The sequence below is a fragment of the Synchiropus splendidus genome, chromosome 17, assembly GCF_027744825.2.
Source record: "Synchiropus splendidus isolate RoL2022-P1 chromosome 17, RoL_Sspl_1.0, whole genome shotgun sequence".
In the NCBI taxonomy this organism is placed as follows: domain Eukaryota; kingdom Metazoa; phylum Chordata; class Actinopteri; order Syngnathiformes; family Callionymidae; genus Synchiropus; species Synchiropus splendidus.
Genome location: NC_071350.1, coordinates 2,854,765 through 2,875,251, shown reverse-complemented (window position 1 = coordinate 2,875,251; position 20,487 = coordinate 2,854,765). Strand labels below are relative to the sequence as shown.

Sequence of the window (20,487 nt, the reverse complement as noted above, 5' to 3'; positions counted from 1 at the left end):
TGCACTACAAGGTTCCGGCTTTATTCCTCTGCAGTTGGCATGTAGATATAGATTTAGCATTTAGTTTCAGCACTCTCATTTCCACATTGGGAGCCCCATACATTTTCACCGCTAGCTTGGACGAGTTTGGGAGAGGAATAACTATTGCCCGCAAAGCAGACGACAAATCAATAAGTCGAAACCGACCCAAGCAAAGACGCAAAAATATGGCGACTCGTATCATGCCTATGGCTCCACTCAAATAACAGTGGGTAATGAGGAGAGAAGAGAAGGGGCTTGGGGGTGCTGCAAAAAAAAGTTTGGGAAACACGGATTAAAGAAGTTGATAAGGTGATTCCATAATGTTGTCCCTCAGCTTGGCCTGAGAAAGTAACTGTTCCTGAGTCCCACCATTATTTTTTAGTTTTTAGTGTTTCGTAAAGCCAGAAAGCAGCCATTCAGTTTTGTGTCCTCTCTATGACCTACTTTTTTTCTACACAATTAAAAACTCAATGCACATCCTCCCAAGACTGGGGTGGACCATAGCTTTTGCCAGGGGCTCTATACTTGCACACAGAAAGTCTTATTGCTGATGACACAAGCTCCACCACTGATTCTCCTCCTCTCCTCTGTCCGGTTCATGAGCAATAAAAGTGATTATTTATGGAGTGTTATTATCAACCCACCAAAGTCACAGCATATGATGATGCTTTTATTAAAAAAAGAACAATATGAAAACAAAAAGTCACAGTACTGATCTACAATAGAATCTTGCACATTTGTTGAGTCAGGACAGACCGAAATCCATAGAGTGTCTAACTTGTATGAAAATAATATTCTGAGCCTTATGTACAGACGCCTGCTGGCTACTCAGAGCACCTCAAAATCTGGAGCTAAATTCTCACATAAAAAAGATAGAAATCCATGTTCCTCCTGGTTCAGAAAAGAGTTGAACTCCTTGATATAGACACAAGCTCCTCAGTGATCCGGTGCAAGCTGGGAAGTCACTCACATACAAACACCTTCAGTTACGCCTGCCTCTTTTTCCAAATGAGACGCTCCATATCCAGCATGACAAGCTGACGGAGGACCCGGCTCCAAACCTTTACAAGTGGCGGCGCTGAGACGGATCTAATGAAAAAAAAAAAAAAAAAAAAAAAAAGTTTACCTTCTGCCATTGTCATTCAGCTGCCATGTGGAGAAGAAATGTGCAAATTCTTTCATCGTCCTGGTCGTCACCAGTACAGAACAGAAAAAGGAAGCTGGGTCGACATGTGCCCGTCAGTCAAATGAGAAACTGGTGCGGCCTTCCATATACGCACAGAACATACTGCAGCTGAGGAATGAGGACTGTGACACAACTGATTCCTGCTGATGCGCTCAGTCAAAATAAAAACAAGCACCATTATTTGGCAACTGTCTTTGGTTCACAGGGAGAGATGGTGTAGTGTTGGGGTGGAGAGCAGCAATAAGGCGGCCAGGTCGTGAGCACCAATCATCACTTAGTTAATACAAACAAACGATAAATGTATAATTTCATTTTGTTAGATTATCTACAACTTGTACAAAAACAAATCCCTGCAGTGGTTAAAAGTGAGGTTTGAGACGAGGGGACGGGCTAGTGGCTCCAGCCCATTAGGTGGCTAACCCGGGCCTTCTCGGTCATGCGTCGCACCCGTCCTGAGCGGGACCTGCCCAGGTTGAGGGGATCTTCCGTACTGCCGTCCTCATCGTCCGAGTCATCCCCGTACTGGACAGTCCGCCGACCTTGGTTTCGTGTGCTGACCCGTTGAGACTTGCACTGGTTGCTGGTCCGACCTTTTTCTGCTGGTGCTGCTGTTAAGACGACCACATCTGGTGACACAGTGCCCCTCCTGACTGGTCCTTCCTCTACGTGGTCATCCTCATCTTCTTCATCATCATCATCATCCTCTTCCTCCTCCTCTTCTTCCTCATGCTCCTCTTCCTCCTCCTCTTCCTCTTCTTCTTCCACATTTTTAAGCAACTGTTCCACTGGCTGTTCCAACTCCTCCTCCTCCTCCTCCTCCTCTTCTTCTTCTTCTTCTTCTTCTTCCTCCTCCTCCTCCTCCTCTCCCCCCTCCACCTCCTCTTCTTCTTCTTCTTCTTCTTCTTCCTCCTCAACTTCCATTTTTAGCTGCAACCTCGCTCTTTTTGGTATGTGTTTGTCATCCTCTCCTTTTTCGTGTTTCCTTTTCTCGGCCACCTTTCCTTTCAGCCGTAGAGATCGGGCCGGGGCTTTGCTGTAGTCGTGGTCACCACCTTCCACGTAGTTGTCCATCTCAGAGTCGGAGCCGTTGTCGCTGTCTGAGGACGAGGACGATGAGGAAGAGGATGACGAGGATGAAGAAGAGGAATCTGAGGAGGAGTCTCGAGATCCCAAAGCCTCTTCATCTTCGTCGGATTGCCTCAAGCGGTCACGATGGCGCTCTGAATAACCACAAGAGGGAGACAATGTCACGACAGGACAGGTAACTTGCATCACAGACGATGAGATCCGAAATGGAGTCTTAAAACGGTCATGTCATTCAAATAAAACGTCATACCTGACTCCTTCACTAGCAACTTCTGGCCACGGGTCAGCCTGGTGGGCTGAGGATTTTGGCTCCCACTGCTGGTCTCTGAACTAGGGGAGGAGGGCTGGACGTCCTCATCCTCATCTGCTACACCGCTGTTTAACTGGGCTGAACCATGAACAACACATAAGACAAAGTGAGCTATTTCATTGATGAAAAAATGTCCACTAACTTACCGAGATGTGATCGTTGGGAGCGACTTCTCAGTGAAGTCTTGGATGTTTTTGACTTCTCTGAGTTGCTGTTTTTCCTTCTTGAGCTGGAAAGAGTAAACTGTATGTTGACATGTGCCAGAGGCTTCTGCCATCATAAATTCATCTGCAATCTGTATTTATATGCAAGAGCAGTTTACGGTCAGAGGACATGAATCATTTGTGCAATCACCACATCATATTTTAAGACATAAGAATGAGCAAAATTGCTGTGCTGCCATTCAAAATTCCTGTTAAGTAAGATAATACAATAATTTTTAAATCAAGTTACAGATAACCGAAAGCTGACATCACAATAATGGCTCTCCGGCTTCTGAACTAAAGAGAAATGCACACCTGTACTCAACTTTCATGAGGCTTGTTGCTGAACAATATTTTAAGGGGTGTCAAATGTTTTTGTCAGCTAATATGCATTTGAATAAAAATTAAAAATTTCTGTATTATCATTCAAATAGTGATTTATTAAGTAGAACTAGAAGAGACACAGTAAAGTATTACAGCTCATACCTTGACGAAGGATTCGGCGAGCTGCCTCCGTTGTGCAATCGGTTCCTGGAAGACAGTCTCTGGCGCGCTCTCTTTTCGTTCTGTACCGCTGACTTATAATCCGAGAGGATGGAGATGATGTTCTTTTCGAACAGCGCAGACAAGCTGAGGGTCATGGTGTAGATCTGGAAGTCCAACAACAGACTTGTTCCAACTTAACATGTGACACGACTGTGACACGCCGGGGTCTCCTTCCTACCTGGGACTTCTTGTTAGGCGTGTATGCTTTGGAATTGCTGAAGATGAGCCGCACGTCTTTGGCAAACTCTGTGGGATTCTCATAGTTTCCAGCGACAAGAGTCTCAGACACTGTCCCCAGATCCATGGGCGTGTCGATTATGTCTCGGTAATCCTGAACAGAGTGAATATTTGTAGATATATGTTCTGGCTGACATTTGTTGAAGAATTTTGTTCTTTTACCGGATACTCCAGGAGATCCACTGGGTGCCTGAAGGGTTCAGAATCAGGAGAGGAAATCATCTGTCGCATCAGCTCCCGACACTGAGCTTGCCATGCTTTCGTGTCCAGATTCTTCTTGGGCTTGTTCGAGTCCGATCCCTGGACCATAGAGGAAACTAGTTTGAACCATAATTTAAATGCTCCAGTCCAGTCACAACTATCACTTGAATCTGCGTTTTCTGAAAACATCAAATAATTAATTTTTACACAGCTCATTCTCGATTTTTTTTCTAAAATATTTTTATTGACATGTCAATAATGAATAATAATAACAATAATAAAGAAATCTCAAATATGAGTTGTGATTGATTCTATTTCCACTTCAAAATTCATCGTTGGAGTCATAAATTCCATTTGAATCATTGTGTGACAAGGTTATTGAGGTTTGCAAATAATACACAATATCAGTGGAATCCTACTTTGAACTCGTGGTAAATCTGAACAAAATGCATCTCATAGCTGAATCTTTGATTTACGTACATAATTGCATTCTAATTGTATGACCAAAACTACTATATTTTGTCAATCTGATGTATTTTTAGATGTGCGAAATGATCCGTCTCTGGTTCTGATGTAGGTGATGGAGCCTGCTGTGACGTGCTGCTGAACAATAACCATCCCAGATAACAATAGGTGAAATCACTTACATCTCGAGGCTAATGGTAGCTTTCAATTTGAAGACTCACCCGGTGACCCGTGGACGTTCCTGGAGTGTCAGAATCCACATCTACCTCCGAGCCCTGTAAACAGAGAGGATGTAATATTAATACATATAGAGACTAGTATTCAGAGATCTGCTTTGTGATGGATAGCCCACTAAAATCTCACCTCATATTCTCCACCACTGTGAACCTCTGTCCTCAGTTTACGATAAAGTTCCCGAATGTTTGTGCAGCTCTGGTCCCTGAAGGCAACACAGAATTACACACCATAATCCTTGATTTGCCTAGGTGCAGAATGTAATATTTATTTTTTACCCGATATAACGTAGCAAAACATCGGTCACCACTTTGGCGCTGGCTACAATTGGGCTCTGGGGCTCATTGAACGTGCGGGCGTTGTGTTCTATGTAGCGAACTTCCCACATTAGTGCAGAGATGCGCCTGTGCGAAAAGCAATGTCAGCAGATGAAAGCAAGACATGGAAAAACATGCGTGTGTGACGCTCAAACCTGTAGAAGCGGTTCTCCAGTCGTGTGCGAATGGTGCTGAGGTCAGTGGGATAGGACACCACAGTGCAGTACAAGGGATAGTCCCGCAGACTTACAGGCAACGCAAATGGCTTAGCTACATCTGAGGAGCAACAAGAATTACTTTGAAGCCCATTGCAGGCTGTATGGGTATAATGCTGACTCACCCAGTGTAAGAAGCTGATCGATGCCGAGGATGACTCTCTCGCATTCTTCGTCGAGCGTATGAGCACCCCACTCGCCTTCCTGTGCCTTGTACAGAAGAGCCTTTAGCTCATCCTCTGCTACTTCCACTCCTTCACCAACTTCAGCAGGCAGAGCAGCTGCAACAGAAAAATAACTTCATCAATGGTGTAAAACTAGAAAACCCAACACTTCAAAGCAAGATGGGAGGTAGAACTGAAGACTGAAATGTCAACTGAGAAAGGTGAACAAATATGCGCTGAAGAACGCCATGCCACTAATGCAAATATATGGTGGGAGTGGGAAGTGACCACAAGATTTTTCCGCACACCTGAGATAAGGCGAAAATTAATGGGACATCTCCAAAAATATGCAGGGGACACAGTGAAACACCACCACACTTAAATTAAGAAGCTGCTCCTGTTTTGGGAAAACATTTTTAAGTCCCTTAATGAGCTATTCGGCAGCGTCTTAAAGATTTTAAAACAGCGCTATTAGGTGTCATTCCTGAAGGACTTGAGGGAAGGGCAAACATCCCTGGTGTGGTAAAAACTACAACAGATAAGAAGTGGCTTCCAAAAACACATTTTGCCACAACCCCTTGCTTACATCTCCGTGAACCATCAACAACTGGACATGTTGAACTGAGGGCTTCTGAAATGAGACAACAGACCTTCCTCAGGAATCGGCTCCATGTCCCATGGACTCATCTTCTCCCTCTCTCCGTTGTCCCACCTTATAAACCATTGAAGCATTCATTTATTAGCAGATGGTTAACGCAGAAGATTAAGCTGATTAAAATAAGCCTAACTTGCACTTACTTGACAACATAACACTGAAACAGACTGTCAGGATACTCGGGCTGCAGAGGCTGCTGGTCCTCCACTGAGCCACACCACCAAGCGTCATCAATAATGCTACGGAACCTCATTCCTGAAGAGGGCAGAGGGAAAGTGCATTAGTGACTAGTGCGGCACTCCTTTCGGCAACAAGTCAGCGCCACTCACCTGGCTGCCAGTTGTGCTCTCGAGCTTCATTATAGAACTGCTGTAACACTAGAAAGTCTATAACGTCGGGCATGTCGTGGTACCTTTGCATGGAGGACAGAATTAGCGATGGTTAGTTTGTGAACTGAAGCTTGGACACTTTGTTTCCACTCACTTTAAAGAGAAAGACTCATTGGTCATCTTCCCTGAGACTGGGTCCAGGAAGGCCAGTTTGAGGCAGCAAAGAGTCGGAGGGCCCACTTCATACTTGATGCCCACCACCTTCACAGACTCCTGGTCCTGAGAAAACACAGGATGATTTGTGGTTTGATTCACTGTGATATTAAAATATTCAGACACTTTTTGACCCAGACTATGTGATCATGATTGCCTCAAAAGTGTCACAATGAGCACATTCACCTATTTTATTTTGATTTTATTATTTAAAGACACATTGCCATATTTTTTAGCTCTTAGTGCAAGGATAATACTGTCAGGCGACAGATGGCCTGCTCCACGCTGATGATCCAAGGATACTCCCCTGGCTCCCCTCAAAAGAGAAAGTTAGTGACTCTACTCCAAGCTCTCAGACATTCTACAACCACATGAGCATGAAGGAGAGATCAGACACTCCACACTTAATCCATGCTGTGAGTCACACTATGTGTGGGACTTTGATGGAGGCTATAATATCCCGTGGTAAACTCAGCAGAAAAATATAAACTCAGCAGAAAAATATATCAATGACTATTACTAGTGGATAAAGATGGACAACATAACTTTTGATACCTATATGGTAAGCACCAGTATGCATTAGATTCATTCCTCCCTATTTACCATACGCACAACTGTACGTGGTTTCAGTTTTAAGGATAACTCTGGTCCACTATGGCTTCAATTGCATCGTCCGTTCTGCTGAGAAGGTGATCGGTTGCAACCTGCCACCTCTTCAGGACCTGTTTGTCTCCCGGATCAGAGCCGACCCTTCTCATCCTGGACATGGACGCTTTGTTCCTCTTCCCTCTGGCAGGAGGCTACGGTCGATCCAGACCAGAACCTCCCGTCACAGTAACAGCTTCTTTCCCTCGGCCGTCAGACTGTTGAATTCATGAGCAGCCCTTGTTGTTATTTTATTTTATTTTATTTTTTATTTATTTATTTGTGTTTTTTTGTCAGCACTTTATTCCAAAACACTTTCCTAGTTAGTGGGCTCCCTACTGACCATGGCAATAAATTTGATTCTGATTCTGAGAAACTGCATCCATCTTCAGAACTCTTTCAGCTAAGGATGGGCGATAATTTATCGTACACGATATACTGCCGAACACAATCTCCACGATGACAATTCTGCATCTCACGCTAAATTCAATAAACACATGACACACTCGCTTTTGGAGTTGCACACGTGAACATGACGAGGCCGCGGTTGCCGCAGTCTCCAGCTCCGCGGCATTTGACAGCCGTGACAGTTGTGGAGAGTGTGGTGGACTTTGGTTCACGATCTTAGTTTTTTTTGACTTATTTTTAATAAAGGGAACCTTTGATAATGACATTGGTCGACTCCGAGTCTCTGGATCTGTGTTTATTTTATTAGATGGATTGGTCCTCATAGGTTCTCTGACGCGGTCGTCTGCCTTGGTTCATATCAACACATGCAGGTCTCCCGCTGTGCTGGCGCCTCGGCGAAACTCCGTGGTGAAAATAGTTGGATATTGGACGGAGCTCTGCTCCGCTTTAGGAGAGAGAATTGTGAAAATGTTTTTTATCACACAAGAGAAAGGACTGACAGTTTGAATCATGATTTTGAGAATAGAATATGACTAAATGATCATTTATTGAGATACAGCAGACAGACGGTTCAATTTAACCCCTAAATTAAACAACCGGGTTGAGAGAGAGAGAGAGAGAGATGAAACATTTAATTTCTCATCTCTGCACTTGGTTAACTATTATATTTAGACATAAACAAATAATGATGCTGGAGACAAACTCCAGTAATAATTTTCATCATGAAACAGTTTCAAGAGAGACTGTAGTGTGTACAACACACGAAATAGAATGAAAATAGATTTATCGTTATAAATATCGCATTCGCATTTATCGTGATAACTTTTTTTGTCCATATCACCCAACCCTACTTTCAACCAATGAAAATGATCCCATAAGTAACAGAAAATGACAACTAATTTCACTTTCACTGAATTTCACTGTTTGTCTCAAAAAGGACCACTAAAATAAGAACAGAAGAACCAAGCCTCCACATCGCTTGCACAAGAAGAGATCAAGAACAAGCTACTGGCTTATTCTATATAACACAAAGTTGATTAATTCTATATTGGTCCTTTTCGAAATCCTTTCAATGATTGATGTGGACTCTGACCGTTCTCACACTCAACATCAATTACTTGAGTGCAATGTAACACATGTATTTAGACTTGTAGCAGGTCCACAATGTATTTGTTTTTCTTATTTATCTTTATTATTTCCCATTATCCATTTGTGTTGTCTAGGGGGGGCTGACAAATGTATTATATATATCTTTTTTTTTTTAATGAAGAATGAAAAAAAATCAATTAAAAAAAAGCTCTTGTGCTCACGCACAATGGTGACAGTCAAACGGCACTAGAACTAAAACATTATCAGAAGTCTATTGCTCACCCTGAGGTCAAGCTTGTTCCAGGCCTGTTTCTGAAGGTTGACACTGTAGGCTTTGGCTCTGCGGACGGCCCTGACGTAGGCCTGGTGGCCCTGCTTGAAGTAGATGAGCTGGAGGAGCAGACAGACGCAAATGGAGCAGGTGAAGCCACTTGCCAACAAAATCTATTGGAGGGAAAATCCTACCTCATCTCCCATCTGTGGAACAAATGGAGAGCGATGAGGAACAGTCTCCATTATCCATGACGGTGGCATCCACTGCTCTGCGTCAAGTCCAGAGAGAGAAGACGTTGGTTTCTGTCAGAATGAAATTCATATTGAAAAGCATCTTAAAGAAACATTTCCACTCTAAAAGACAACATACTTACCTGTTTGGTTTCTTTGGGTCTCTTCCGCTTCTCGTTCTCTCTCTTCTTGTCCTCCTTTAATTTGTTGTCGCCCTCTTCCTCTTCAGAACTACTGTAACCAGAAGGCTCAACGCGCCTCCTGGTGGATCTTTTAGGGGGCTGTAGGTTGATCCCCGCATCAGCTGTCCAATCAGAGTATTCACTGGATGACTCACTAGAAGAAAGGGGAGATTGTTCCATCATTTGATCTGGTCACAGACTTAAATGCATCACCTCCAAAAATACTGACCTGGCACTGCTCTCACTCTGCCACTGGGCTTCACTGTCAGAGGATGCCTCGCTGGGTTCCGCTCGCTCTGCTACCTATTCACACAGATATAGAAAGAGATAGACAGTTCGTAAAAAAATAAAATAAAAATATAGATGTACACAATTTCAATTTCTGATCACTATTTTAGAAGCTCACCTCTCTCTCACTGTCTGTGTCCATCTGACTTCCAGAGTTTCTGCTGTCGCTGGCATTTCTACTGCGGCGCCTTGGACTCCTGACTTGGGCTGAGCGGGTTTGATAGGTATGGTGCTGCTGCAGGGGCTTCTTCTTCGCTGGACGCTGAGACCGCAGTCGTGTTGCCAGTGGATCCATCTAAATGGGTTAAAATTATGAGAATTTTTTTTTCAATTTCACTATGGAAACTAGGACCTATGAACTACACGAGGTCATTGTATATGAGGCTTGATGAGATTTAAATAAACAAAAAAAGCCTTCAGAATCAGGCAACCAACCTTGGGTAAACTAATGACAGGTTTCCTTCTCCTCTCAGCATTATAAAGGGAACATTCCATTTCACTTCTGGCTTTTCTCGACTCCTCCATCACACTGCGGAAAGGAAAGTGATAAGTACATACATGCTCAAATAAAAAAAAAAAAAATCATTGCCAACTGCTTCTTAGGTTTGTTCCGTCATACCGGAATACACCATGTGGCAGTTCATTAACCACCACCCGGCGGTTCCAGGCTAGCGGGTCTCTCTCACTAGTGACTGGATTTGGCACTGAATTTGGTTGCATCTGTTGCACATTGTTGATCTGCTCATCCACTAGCGGGTCATTATTTGGAGAGGACGGAACCACTCCAACTGCAGCATTGTCTAGATGGAAAGAAAATAAGTAGCAATGAAGCAGTCAATGAGTCTGCACACACAAACACGCCACTTTTACTTTACTATACATGTCAATGGCTCATTGTGGGGAGCAATTATAAGGCTGTGTCCCATTTCTCCCCCTAACATTAGCACTTGGTTTTGTGTACCTTCCACTATAAAGTGCCCTCCGACGACAAAGTGATTGATGTTCCTAAAAATTGGGACAACATTTCATGACGTCACGCGTAAAGACAACGTGTCATTGCCTGGCGTGCTTTGTTTTGTTTCCTGCATATCCAGTGTTGGAAACATTTTGGAAATACCAGACGTTTTGGAAATACCTCTGTTAGAGGTATGACGATGTTAGCCTGAATGCTAGCCGACTGTTGTTTGTTAAGGAGAAATAAAAATATACTGTTATACATACAGGATTGTCTCAGAAAATTTGAATATTGTGATAAAGTTCATTATTTTCTTTAATGCAATTAAAAAAAACAAAAATGGCATACATCATGGAATCATTACAAATCAACAGAAATATTGCAAGCCTTTTACTATTTTAATATTGCTGATTATGGCTTAGAGCTTGAGAAAACTCAAAAATCCTATCTCAAAAAATTAGAATATCAAGAAAAAGTATACCAGTGGGCTAGTCAACCAATCACTTCAGTCGTCTTATTAACTCAAAACACCTGCAAGGGTTTCCTGAGCCTTTAAAAACACTCCGCTTGGTTCAGTAAACTAAATCACAAGTATGGGGAAGACTACTGATCTGACTGCTGTCCAGAGGACCATCATTGACACCCTCCATCAGGAGGGTAAGACACAAAAAGAAATTTGTCAAAAAGCAGGCTGTTCACAGAGTGCAGTTTCAAAGCACATTCATAAAAAGTCTGTTGGAAGGGGAAATGTGGCAGGAAACGCTGCACAACCAAGAGAGATGACCGCAGCCTTAACAGCATTGTGAAGAAGAGCCGCTTTCACAATTTGGGGGAGCTTCAAAGACAGTCGGCTGAAGCTGGAGTCCACGTATCAAAAGCCACTGTTCACAGACGTGTCCGGGAATTGGGCTACAATAGCCGTATTCCCATGGTCAAGCCACTTCTGAACTCAAAACAACGGAAGAAGCGTCTGACTTGGGCTATGGAAAAGAAGCACAGGACTGTTGCAGAGTGGTCCAAAGTCCTCTTTTCAGACGAAAGCAAGTTTTGCATTTCATTTGGAAGTCAAGGCGCCAGAGTCTGGAGAAAGGCTGGAGAGGAGCAAAATCCAAGTTGCTTGAAATCCAGTGTGAAGTTCCCACAGTCTGCGATGGTTTGATGATGATTTCATTTTCCAGCATGATCTGGCACCTGCCCACAGTGCCAAAACCACCAGTAACTGGTGTACTGACCATGGCATTACTGTCCTCGATTGGCCTGCCAATTCCCCTGACCTGAACCCCATTGAGAATTTGTGGAGTATTGTGAAGAAGAAGCTGAAAGACACCAGACCCAACAGTGCAATTGAGCTAAAGGCCGCTATTGAAGCATCCTGGGCATCCATAACACCTCAGCAATGCCACAGGTTGATTGCCTCCATGCCACGCCGCATTGATGCAGTAATCCAGGCAAAAGGATTCCCAACCAAGTACTGAGTGCATTAATGGAGATTTTCAAATGTTTGATTTTGTTTTGCTGATATGCTTTTTTTTTTTTTTTACTTGATCTGAGGAAAGATTCTAATTTTTTGAGATAGGATTTTTGAGTTTTCTCAAGCTCTAAGCCATAATCAGCAATATTAAAATAATAAAAGGCTTGCAATATTTCTGTTGATTTGTAATGAATCCATGATGTATGGCACTTTTGTTTTTTTTAATTGCATTAAAGAAAATAATGAACTTTATCACAATATTCTAATTTTCTGAGACAGTCCTGTACATGTTGTATTGTTCATGTTGTCGGACACAGTAGACCATTTGGGTTGCTAACGTGTGACACGAGAGAAAGTCAACAAACAGAAGAGTAGTCCTCGTTCCTAAAATGTCCCTGTTGTCCTATCCAACATTGTTTTTAAATAAAGTACTTTGGTATCCTGGAAATCTATCCACACTTCATATTCCCACTTGGTTTCAAGTCAGCTCCGGAGCGCTCTTGATTTGAAGGGATCATTTCAAGTGGTGAACGGCGAGTGCCCTCAGTCTTAGGAGTATTGGGACACACTACACTGACACGTGAACGCGCAAAACCCAGTGTTAGGGTCAAAACCGAGTGTTAGAAATGCCTGATCAACAAATCCTCATAATGCAGTACCTTCTTGATCCACTGCCAGGGCCCCAGCATTGAGACGTGCGTCCTGCTCATTCTGCAACTGCCTGATGAGATTGTCCAGTAGACTCTCTCCATTGTCTGCAGTTTGCTGGGCGAGTACCTGCTCAACCAGCTCCCCTTCATCTAGTCAACACGGGCAAGTTACAACTCAGTTAAAATCCATCAACAGCAAGTAAGTCCAGACAGTACAACTTAATAACAAAGTTATTACTGTTGGCCATGTATCCCAGCTGAGGTACTAGCTGGTCATCATTGCAGTTCTCCCGCCCTGGCACCAAGCGCTGGTAGATAGGTGGGTGGGGGTTTCCGTCAATGTCTACCAGGAACGGAGGAGGCATGAGGTGAGGGGCCCGTTGAGTCTGCTCATCCAGGACGTAGTTATTGGAGTCCCGGATGAGGGGTCTGTAATCAGTGTGGAAGAACATCTGCTCTGGAATCTGAGGGTAAAAACACAACTGTATCAGAGAACCGATGAACAACTCATGAAGTTGACTACAGTCACTTAACAGTGGAGTACACTTTATATATAATTTCTTCTGGGCAGTGCTTTAGTCTTAATGGTGATTGGTCAGGGGGTGAACTATGACTAAGTCATATCCAGAACTCAATCAAGAATATCAAAGGAATAAAAATGAAACAGACAAGCATATGATTAGCAATCCAGCAATACAGTTTTTAAGTACATATACTGCATTGACCATATCTTGAATGCATAGAATGACACTAGTCCCGGACTACCATCCATATTCGACTGCTTATCCCCAGGGTTCCAAGGAGGCAAGAGGCCGGCAGCTGTCCATACTGAATTGACTTTACACAGTGCTGGACACAAACCCTTGATGCTGCAGTTTGCAGCATTAATCATTACATTTTCAGGGCTGCATTCTGAATGACATCTTCGATGTGGAAAAACAGTGTCAGGTTTGAATACAGGTTACAGCACTGCACTCTCATCTGGTTGGCCATGACATTTTTTTGTTGTTTGCCAATCTCAGAGTGATGAGTCAATGTTGATCTGCTAGCTAAACAACTCAGAGTGTATTTAACCGACAGAAATGTAACCAGTTTCACCTTTTCATATGCACTGCTGCATCCAAATCCGAAGATGAGCAAGTGGCCATGGGAGTCCGTGCAGGCAAAGTGCTGTCCATCAATGGAGAACTTGCAGTCATAAATGGCACCATGACCCTGACCTTCAATCTGGGTAAGACATTTCACTGTAGTTAGCATAGCTGAGCTACACACTGGTGTTAACAGGTAATGTGAATCCTAGTTCACAGCAGGAAAGTGAAAATCAACCGTTTTGCGGTCGCTACTATGACACAGTAACTTGGAAAAATGAAAAATGTAGTTCAGCCAAGGAGTAGTTTGAACAAATTGGACTTAAAAACTTGACTTCAGGAACATTTTTTCATGAGATGAATCATCCTCGTCGTGTGAGAATACTTCTTTTTATAACAAGAAAAACAATCAAAGTAATAGCCAAAACTGCAGTTTTTTGCTTGAGTAGTTTAATTACAATAATGGACCAATTAGTAGCTGAAGTTGCTTGATGCAATGCAAAATATGAATCCAGTTTAACTACCGCCTAGAAACAACAATGCCATAAAATTTTAAGCCACATATTCAAAACATAGTTCAAAATAATAATACTCAATAAAATGATCCAGGAAAGAAGACGACAGCACAGATCTCAACACCACTAATTTGATACTACTCATAAACAACCCAACAGGGTGTAATTTTAATTTTAACACAATAACATTTCAATACATACAATAAAAGGTAAGCAGGAAAAAAAGATGGGTTTCATTACCATGTTGAAGAAGTTGCGAATTTTCACTCCCTTCGTCAGATCCCAGACGAAAATGTTGCCATCGTGACCAGCAGACAGCATAATGCGGGAGTCGAATGGGTGAGGCTCAAGAACAAACACCTCGTCGTCATGACCCTACAGATAATTATTTTTCCCGTCAGGGCCTTGAGGAATCTGTGCAAGGGCTTTCTCAGATTCAATCACGCAGCCAGCTACTCACAGACAAGATGTGCAGCAGCTGTCCTGTCACCGTGTTCCACACTTTCAACTGGTAGTTCGTCACTGCTGTGATGATGAATCGATCTGTACGATCCCAGGCCACCATTGTAACTATCAGTTTGGTTTTATCATCTCCGTTCACAACTGAGCTCCTAGTTAAAATACAAAACTCTTCAGGAACATGTACTTCTTGACAGTAACGGTTTAAAAAGCACAGAGTCTTTACCCTGGAAGCCTGGTAGCCATGTCTAAGGTGACGCTCTTCCACTCCTGCTGCTGATAATGCCAGATCCTGGCACTGCCGTCTCGACTGCCACTCACAAACCTGAGGCTGCAAAACACATGGCTCAGTGTTCCGCCCACACTACTAAATATTTAATCACATGCATAAAAAAAAAAAAAAAAACATGCTCACCAGTCACTGTTATTGCAAAACTGGACGACCACGACTTTGTCCTACAAATAGAAAACAATAGAACTCAAGTTCAAGTCAAAACCAAGACGAAGAGCTTCAAATCTTCTTACCGTGTGTGCATCCATCTCAGAAACCTTCATTGGTACTTCAGCCCCGAGATAGTAAACTCTGATTATGTGATCAGTGCCACCCGTAGCCATGAACATGCCACCTGTTGATTATGAAGTGTTACTATCTGATCACATTTCCATCTTCACAACACACAGTGTCTCAAATGATTTCTCAGCAGTAAGTGACTACTAACTGAACTGGCCACATATATTTCACAAAGGCCTTTCACCATGATGTAAATGTTGTGGCAGCAATAGGTTTCTTGCTGTCTCTAAAGTGGATATATTCCCTCTTTGTTTGTCAATGCTCTCATATTCTCATTACTGACTGAACCCCAAATAAAAAGAGTTGACAGTAGTGTAGCTGCAGGATCATTGGGAAAAGTGTATAGTGTCATGTTTTGCATGCATTCCAAATGAGCAAAGACAAAGTGATTTTTTTCGTAATATGGGACATTTAAGTCCAGTTATGGCTGTCACATAAATTGTAGTCACTACCACACGATGTCGCTGTTGCACTATAGCCAGAACAACTCGGGACAAAATTCTGGTTGTCTGTTCTTACGATAATAGTCGGGGAGCAGCCACTCATTCCAAAATCCTCTTGGACATAAGCTTTCCTCATTTTGTACTTCACAAAACGCCTTGTCAGAAGACATGGAGTATAAAGCAATAAAGAACATGTCCATATTTAAATATATTTAAAATATAAGCAACAACACACATCAAAGAAAACTTTCTTCGCTAAATGAAAATGGTTAGGTACAACTATATTGAATTAATTCATTGTGACGCTGTTTCACTCAAGGAAACTACAGGACTTATTGCTTACCACTGCTGAAGGAAGAGGTAGACACCTGGACACCTGGACGTGAGCGCTCAACAAACTTCACTGGTTGATCACTACATAAGAGGATAATGAAAATGAATTAATATTGCTATTGACATTTGAAAATGCAAAGACAACAGCAGAACATACTCGAACTTCATGTTGAGCGAGTGCCACTTCCAAAAGCACACCATGCCATCGGCTCCTGTTGAAGCCAAGTATCGTCTTGTCCCCTTGACAGCCGGGCAAAACTAGAGAAGACAGACAAATTAGTTAGGATTAAAGATATCACAAAACAGCTTAAGGTTTGTTGCCAAAAAGAAAGCATGAAATAGTTTTATTTCATTTTTTTTTTTTTCATATTTCATATTTCTTAAAAATCTAACAGTTTTAGCTTAAGCCACAACCATTTTGTCATTTGGCTGCCTCTATATCAGGTCTACATGAAACGCAAACAAACATCAGGTGCTGCAATGCCGTTCCAAAAGTCACTCAATAGCTGGACTCTGGAGGGCAAATTGCTGACCTCTGACCTTTTACAACCACGACTAAATGTTATGGACTGCCTCAAAGACAACTCACTTGAATGGAGGTGATGGATGCAGCATGAGCCTGCAAGACTGTAATGGGGGCGCATGTACGTAGGCACCACACTCTGATGACTTTGTCACAGCTCGCTGAGGCAATGAGAGTATTCTCGTGGTTGATGGCAATGTCGCAGATTTCTGCTGCGTGACCACGGAGTGTTGCAAGCAGGCGGCCATCATCAGTTGCCCAGATTTTTACCAGGCAGTCATCAGAACCCTGTCAGACACAGATAAACATTACTAACATAATATAATTTTCGACTTTGGCTTTATCCAAAGCTACACTCACTGTGAATATCCGACGCCCGGTTCGGTCAAAGGCAACACAGTAGACAGAGGACAGATGACCAAGGATCCTTTTGTGTATCTTCATGTGTTGGTAAGTGGAATATGGCAGGACCTGTGCAAAACGAGCTGCTCCAGTAGCCTGGCGAGCACCCACGATGGGTACTGGATAGAAAGATATTTAAGGATTTGTTCAATGAAAAATTATCCGTTCAATCAAAACAGGAGGCAGGAAATTAATGAATAAATGAATTAATGACATTTCTGTTGAACATGTGGAGGGATATTCTGTCATTTATTGAGTTCGCACTCATTCACAACATATGTTTCAGGGGGAAGAAACAAGTTTGCATAATCCACGCAAATTAAATGTGGTGTTGAGACAAAGTGCATCTGTGCCATTACAGATAGAAAAAAAGAATATCAGAAACCGGAAAATGCAAGACGCAGATAGGAAAGCTTGAACCACCATTTGTGTAAGGATTAAGATGCTGCATGCTGACACATTTTAAGGGGTTTCTTACAAAGCTATTATTTTCCTGTGAATTTCATTGTTTTTTTACATGCCTGAGCTTTTTTTGCAATATTATGTTTGTTGTGACAAATAATAATAATAATAATAATGGTAATAACAATAACAACAACAATTATTATTATCATTCTTCAATTTACAATGAAAGTTACACACAATTTTCTTGCATTTGAAAACAGACTTCATGGGATTAGATTATACGAGAAGTTTTAAAAAACATTTTACACACCAACATTTGGAGCATGTCCGTTGCTGACTGGAGGTTCAGGTGGGCGTCCTCTGTGAAGCGCAGCGACAGCAGAGCCACTGGATACCTGGTTGCTACAAGCTATATGACACGAAAATTAATAAATAAAATCATGAACAAATATACATGCTGCATACTTATCAGAACAAAAAAACAACATAATTTGTGGTGTCCAATTTTTAAGTGGTGCATAAGGAAAAAGAACTGACTTTTTGCATTCCGAAGCAAAGACTGTCTTCCCAGTCCGAGAAGGGTTTGTACGCCAGGAACACTAGGTGGGATCTCCTTCTCGATAAGAGGGCCTATGCGTTGACAAACCCGGAGCAGATAGTCTGCAGGAATGTGTTGGTTCAATAACATCTACAGGGGCAAAAAAAGACACATCATTCACAACTAATTGAACCACAAATGGCTTAGTCCTGCATATATGAGGTATAAGAGGTGTGCAAGGATGGTTTGAAGACCTAGAAATTCTTGAAGCAACAAGGATCACCTCTGCTTTCAAGAATAAGAAAAGCTTGCAAGCTTTGGACTCAGTAGGCTTAGGAAGTAGAAATAACTCGATAGTGATATGGAGCTCCATCAGTACCATATAACAACATCAGGGCTACAAGGTGCCAGTGGCCCAGCATATCAATACTTCTGTCTGTTGCCTAGTACTGCTGTGAATAAAAATAAAATCTTCAAATCTGGCACAGTGGATGAATATTGTGGATAATACAATATTCCACATGGAAAGTTGAAGATTAAATGAGAATGAAGGCAGAGGAATAAATATACATGCTCTTCATTAAGTTTTGGTTTCCTTCTTGCCTTTTTTCCTACATATTAAATGCAAGATAACTTGAAAATTAAAAATGATTCAGGGTAATGAAGGAGAGAATGCGGAGACTATTAAATTTATACAGAAAACATGATGACGTTAAATGTAGCAGAACCGTTTTGTTTCAATTAGATAAACTGTTTTCCATTCATTACACCGAATTATTCATTATGTATTTCACATGGCAGTTTAGCAGAACACAAACGAAAAAGGTGCATTTAATACTGTACAGTGATATATCGCTCCATTTCCAGGGCGGGACTTGAACACACCTCTACCAATCAGGAGCCGTTGCTTAAAGATGGACAGCACATCGTTGGAGTTCAACCAATAAGAAAGTAGCTTTGAACACGCAGCCGCCCAGTGGCCTGCACAATAGCAAACCCGTTTCCTTTAATTTATAACTGCAGCATATTTGTACATGAAATCGAAAGTGCCCAAAACGAATGTGCTCGGCTGACAGATGAGATCTCTCGTATACAGTTAATAAGTAAACGCTACAGTGTTAAAAACGTAAGGGCCATTCACGGTTCCGCGCTTGTTTCGCACCAATCCTAACTCACCCAGTCCTGGAAGGTCCGTTTGTTTTTCTGTCCGTCCCATCTCCACCGTTGTGGAATTAACTAAAGTGTAAAAAAAACAAAAATCAGCAATACGTGATTACAGTTCGCCATATGTTTAAAAAGCTCAGTTTTAATACGAACACATCGTTATGTTGTCATAAAGTGACTCGAGCGCAGGCATTTCATTTCGTACTTTCAGAGAGTTGACATGTGAATAAATACAGCTGGTCGTACCTCGAACTCCTCGAGTTCCTCCACCAGAATCTATCAACACACAACCGCACACACAATTAGCACCTAGCCTCGGCTACGCGTCTACACATTTATCCTGAAATCGAGTCCATTCTTTGAGGTTCTCGTTACCTGCGCTGCTTTTTTGCAAGGTCCAGACTGCAGAAACCTGGCTATGAGGTAATATAGTTCTGAAATCAGGAACAAATGTGGGTTATTGTTATTAGCACTGAGCTAATTCGCCTCACATGATAACTGTGCAAATAAACAAATATGCGGTCTGCAATGTTAGGGAAAGTCAGAACTCACCACATTCGGTTTGTGAACACGGTTGACTCGCCATTACTTGGTGATAATGGCGACATTAAGAAGAACTGGTGTTGTAGCTCGCGTATTAGCCGCCGGCTAGCTACTAGCAGCTAGATGTGTGTAGCCACAGCGGCTAGTGACTAGCTGCTAGTGACTGGCCTCCTCCTGCCTGGCCACCTGGTGCTTCGTATTAGCGCCCCTCACTGGCACTTCTGTGTCACTGTCCTACCTGCGTGAAACCATTACAATTGTAACATATGCGCCCGAAATTATTATTAAATAACTACTGTGTTTTAAATATTATCTGCTTCCTGTATGGACGATCTTCTAGCCTGAAAGCTTCTAAATGCTACCACATAAAGAGAGTGGAACATACCCTAATCTGACATTCTGATTCCACAAAGGACATTATTCTTTTTAATGTCTTTATTCCACAAGAGCCTCTTTGTTTCTTTGTTTCTTTCTCATTTCAGCCAATTGTGTCATTTAATTTTTGGCTGAACCTGGATTTGTGAGGAAATGACAAGCTATAGTACCTTTTTTCTTGGTTTACTTTTGACTTTCCAAAGACTTTCCAAAGAGTAACTCATTTCATGCACCATATTTCACTGGCCCATATACAAGTATAAGTACAGTAAAAGAATGTTCTGTTACTGTATTGGCTTCATTGGGGTGTGTGCTATCCGACCTAGACGGGGAAACAGCCACTGGACCGTTGATGGGTATAGTTGACTAGCGCACATAATTCAGTGACTCATTTGGTAATTTGTTTTGGGCTGCAGAAAGAACCAGGGGTAAACACTTGTACATGCAGGTAAAAAGATTGTCCCAAACTCACTGATGAATAAGTCTCTTTTGCGAGACACCACCATGCTGCCCTGTATTTTCATTTTATTATTATTTTTTAAATTATTATTATC

General features: G+C 42.2%; 1 protein-coding gene across 1 annotated transcript; it reads right to left on the bottom strand.

The window, feature by feature from the left end:
• Positions 1-661: 661 nt before the first annotated feature.
• On the bottom strand, positions 662-19,945 carry brwd3 (bromodomain and WD repeat domain containing 3). The gene is made up of 40 exons (XM_053847297.1): positions 19,568-19,945; positions 19,391-19,449; positions 19,262-19,291; positions 19,028-19,087; positions 17,851-18,001; positions 17,624-17,722; positions 16,867-17,027; positions 16,573-16,794; positions 16,141-16,241; positions 15,994-16,064; positions 15,162-15,262; positions 15,052-15,092; positions 14,863-14,967; positions 14,638-14,788; positions 14,418-14,552; positions 13,673-13,801; positions 12,813-13,038; positions 12,584-12,724; positions 10,118-10,298; positions 9,934-10,027; positions 9,617-9,793; positions 9,440-9,513; positions 9,172-9,364; positions 8,990-9,100; positions 8,807-8,914; positions 6,324-6,448; positions 6,170-6,252; positions 5,984-6,095; positions 5,836-5,897; positions 5,147-5,302; positions 4,962-5,082; positions 4,768-4,893; positions 4,619-4,694; positions 4,477-4,530; positions 3,752-3,889; positions 3,531-3,683; positions 3,293-3,456; positions 2,750-2,832; positions 2,544-2,681; positions 662-2,427 (listed from the first exon to the last, which is right to left on the bottom strand). The coding sequence occupies exons 1-40, from the start codon at positions 19,599-19,601 to the stop codon at positions 1,598-1,600; spliced, it is 5,376 nt and encodes a 1,791-aa protein (XP_053703272.1). The 5' UTR covers positions 19,602-19,945; the 3' UTR covers positions 662-1,597.
• Between the last annotated feature and the right edge of the window lie 542 nt (positions 19,946-20,487).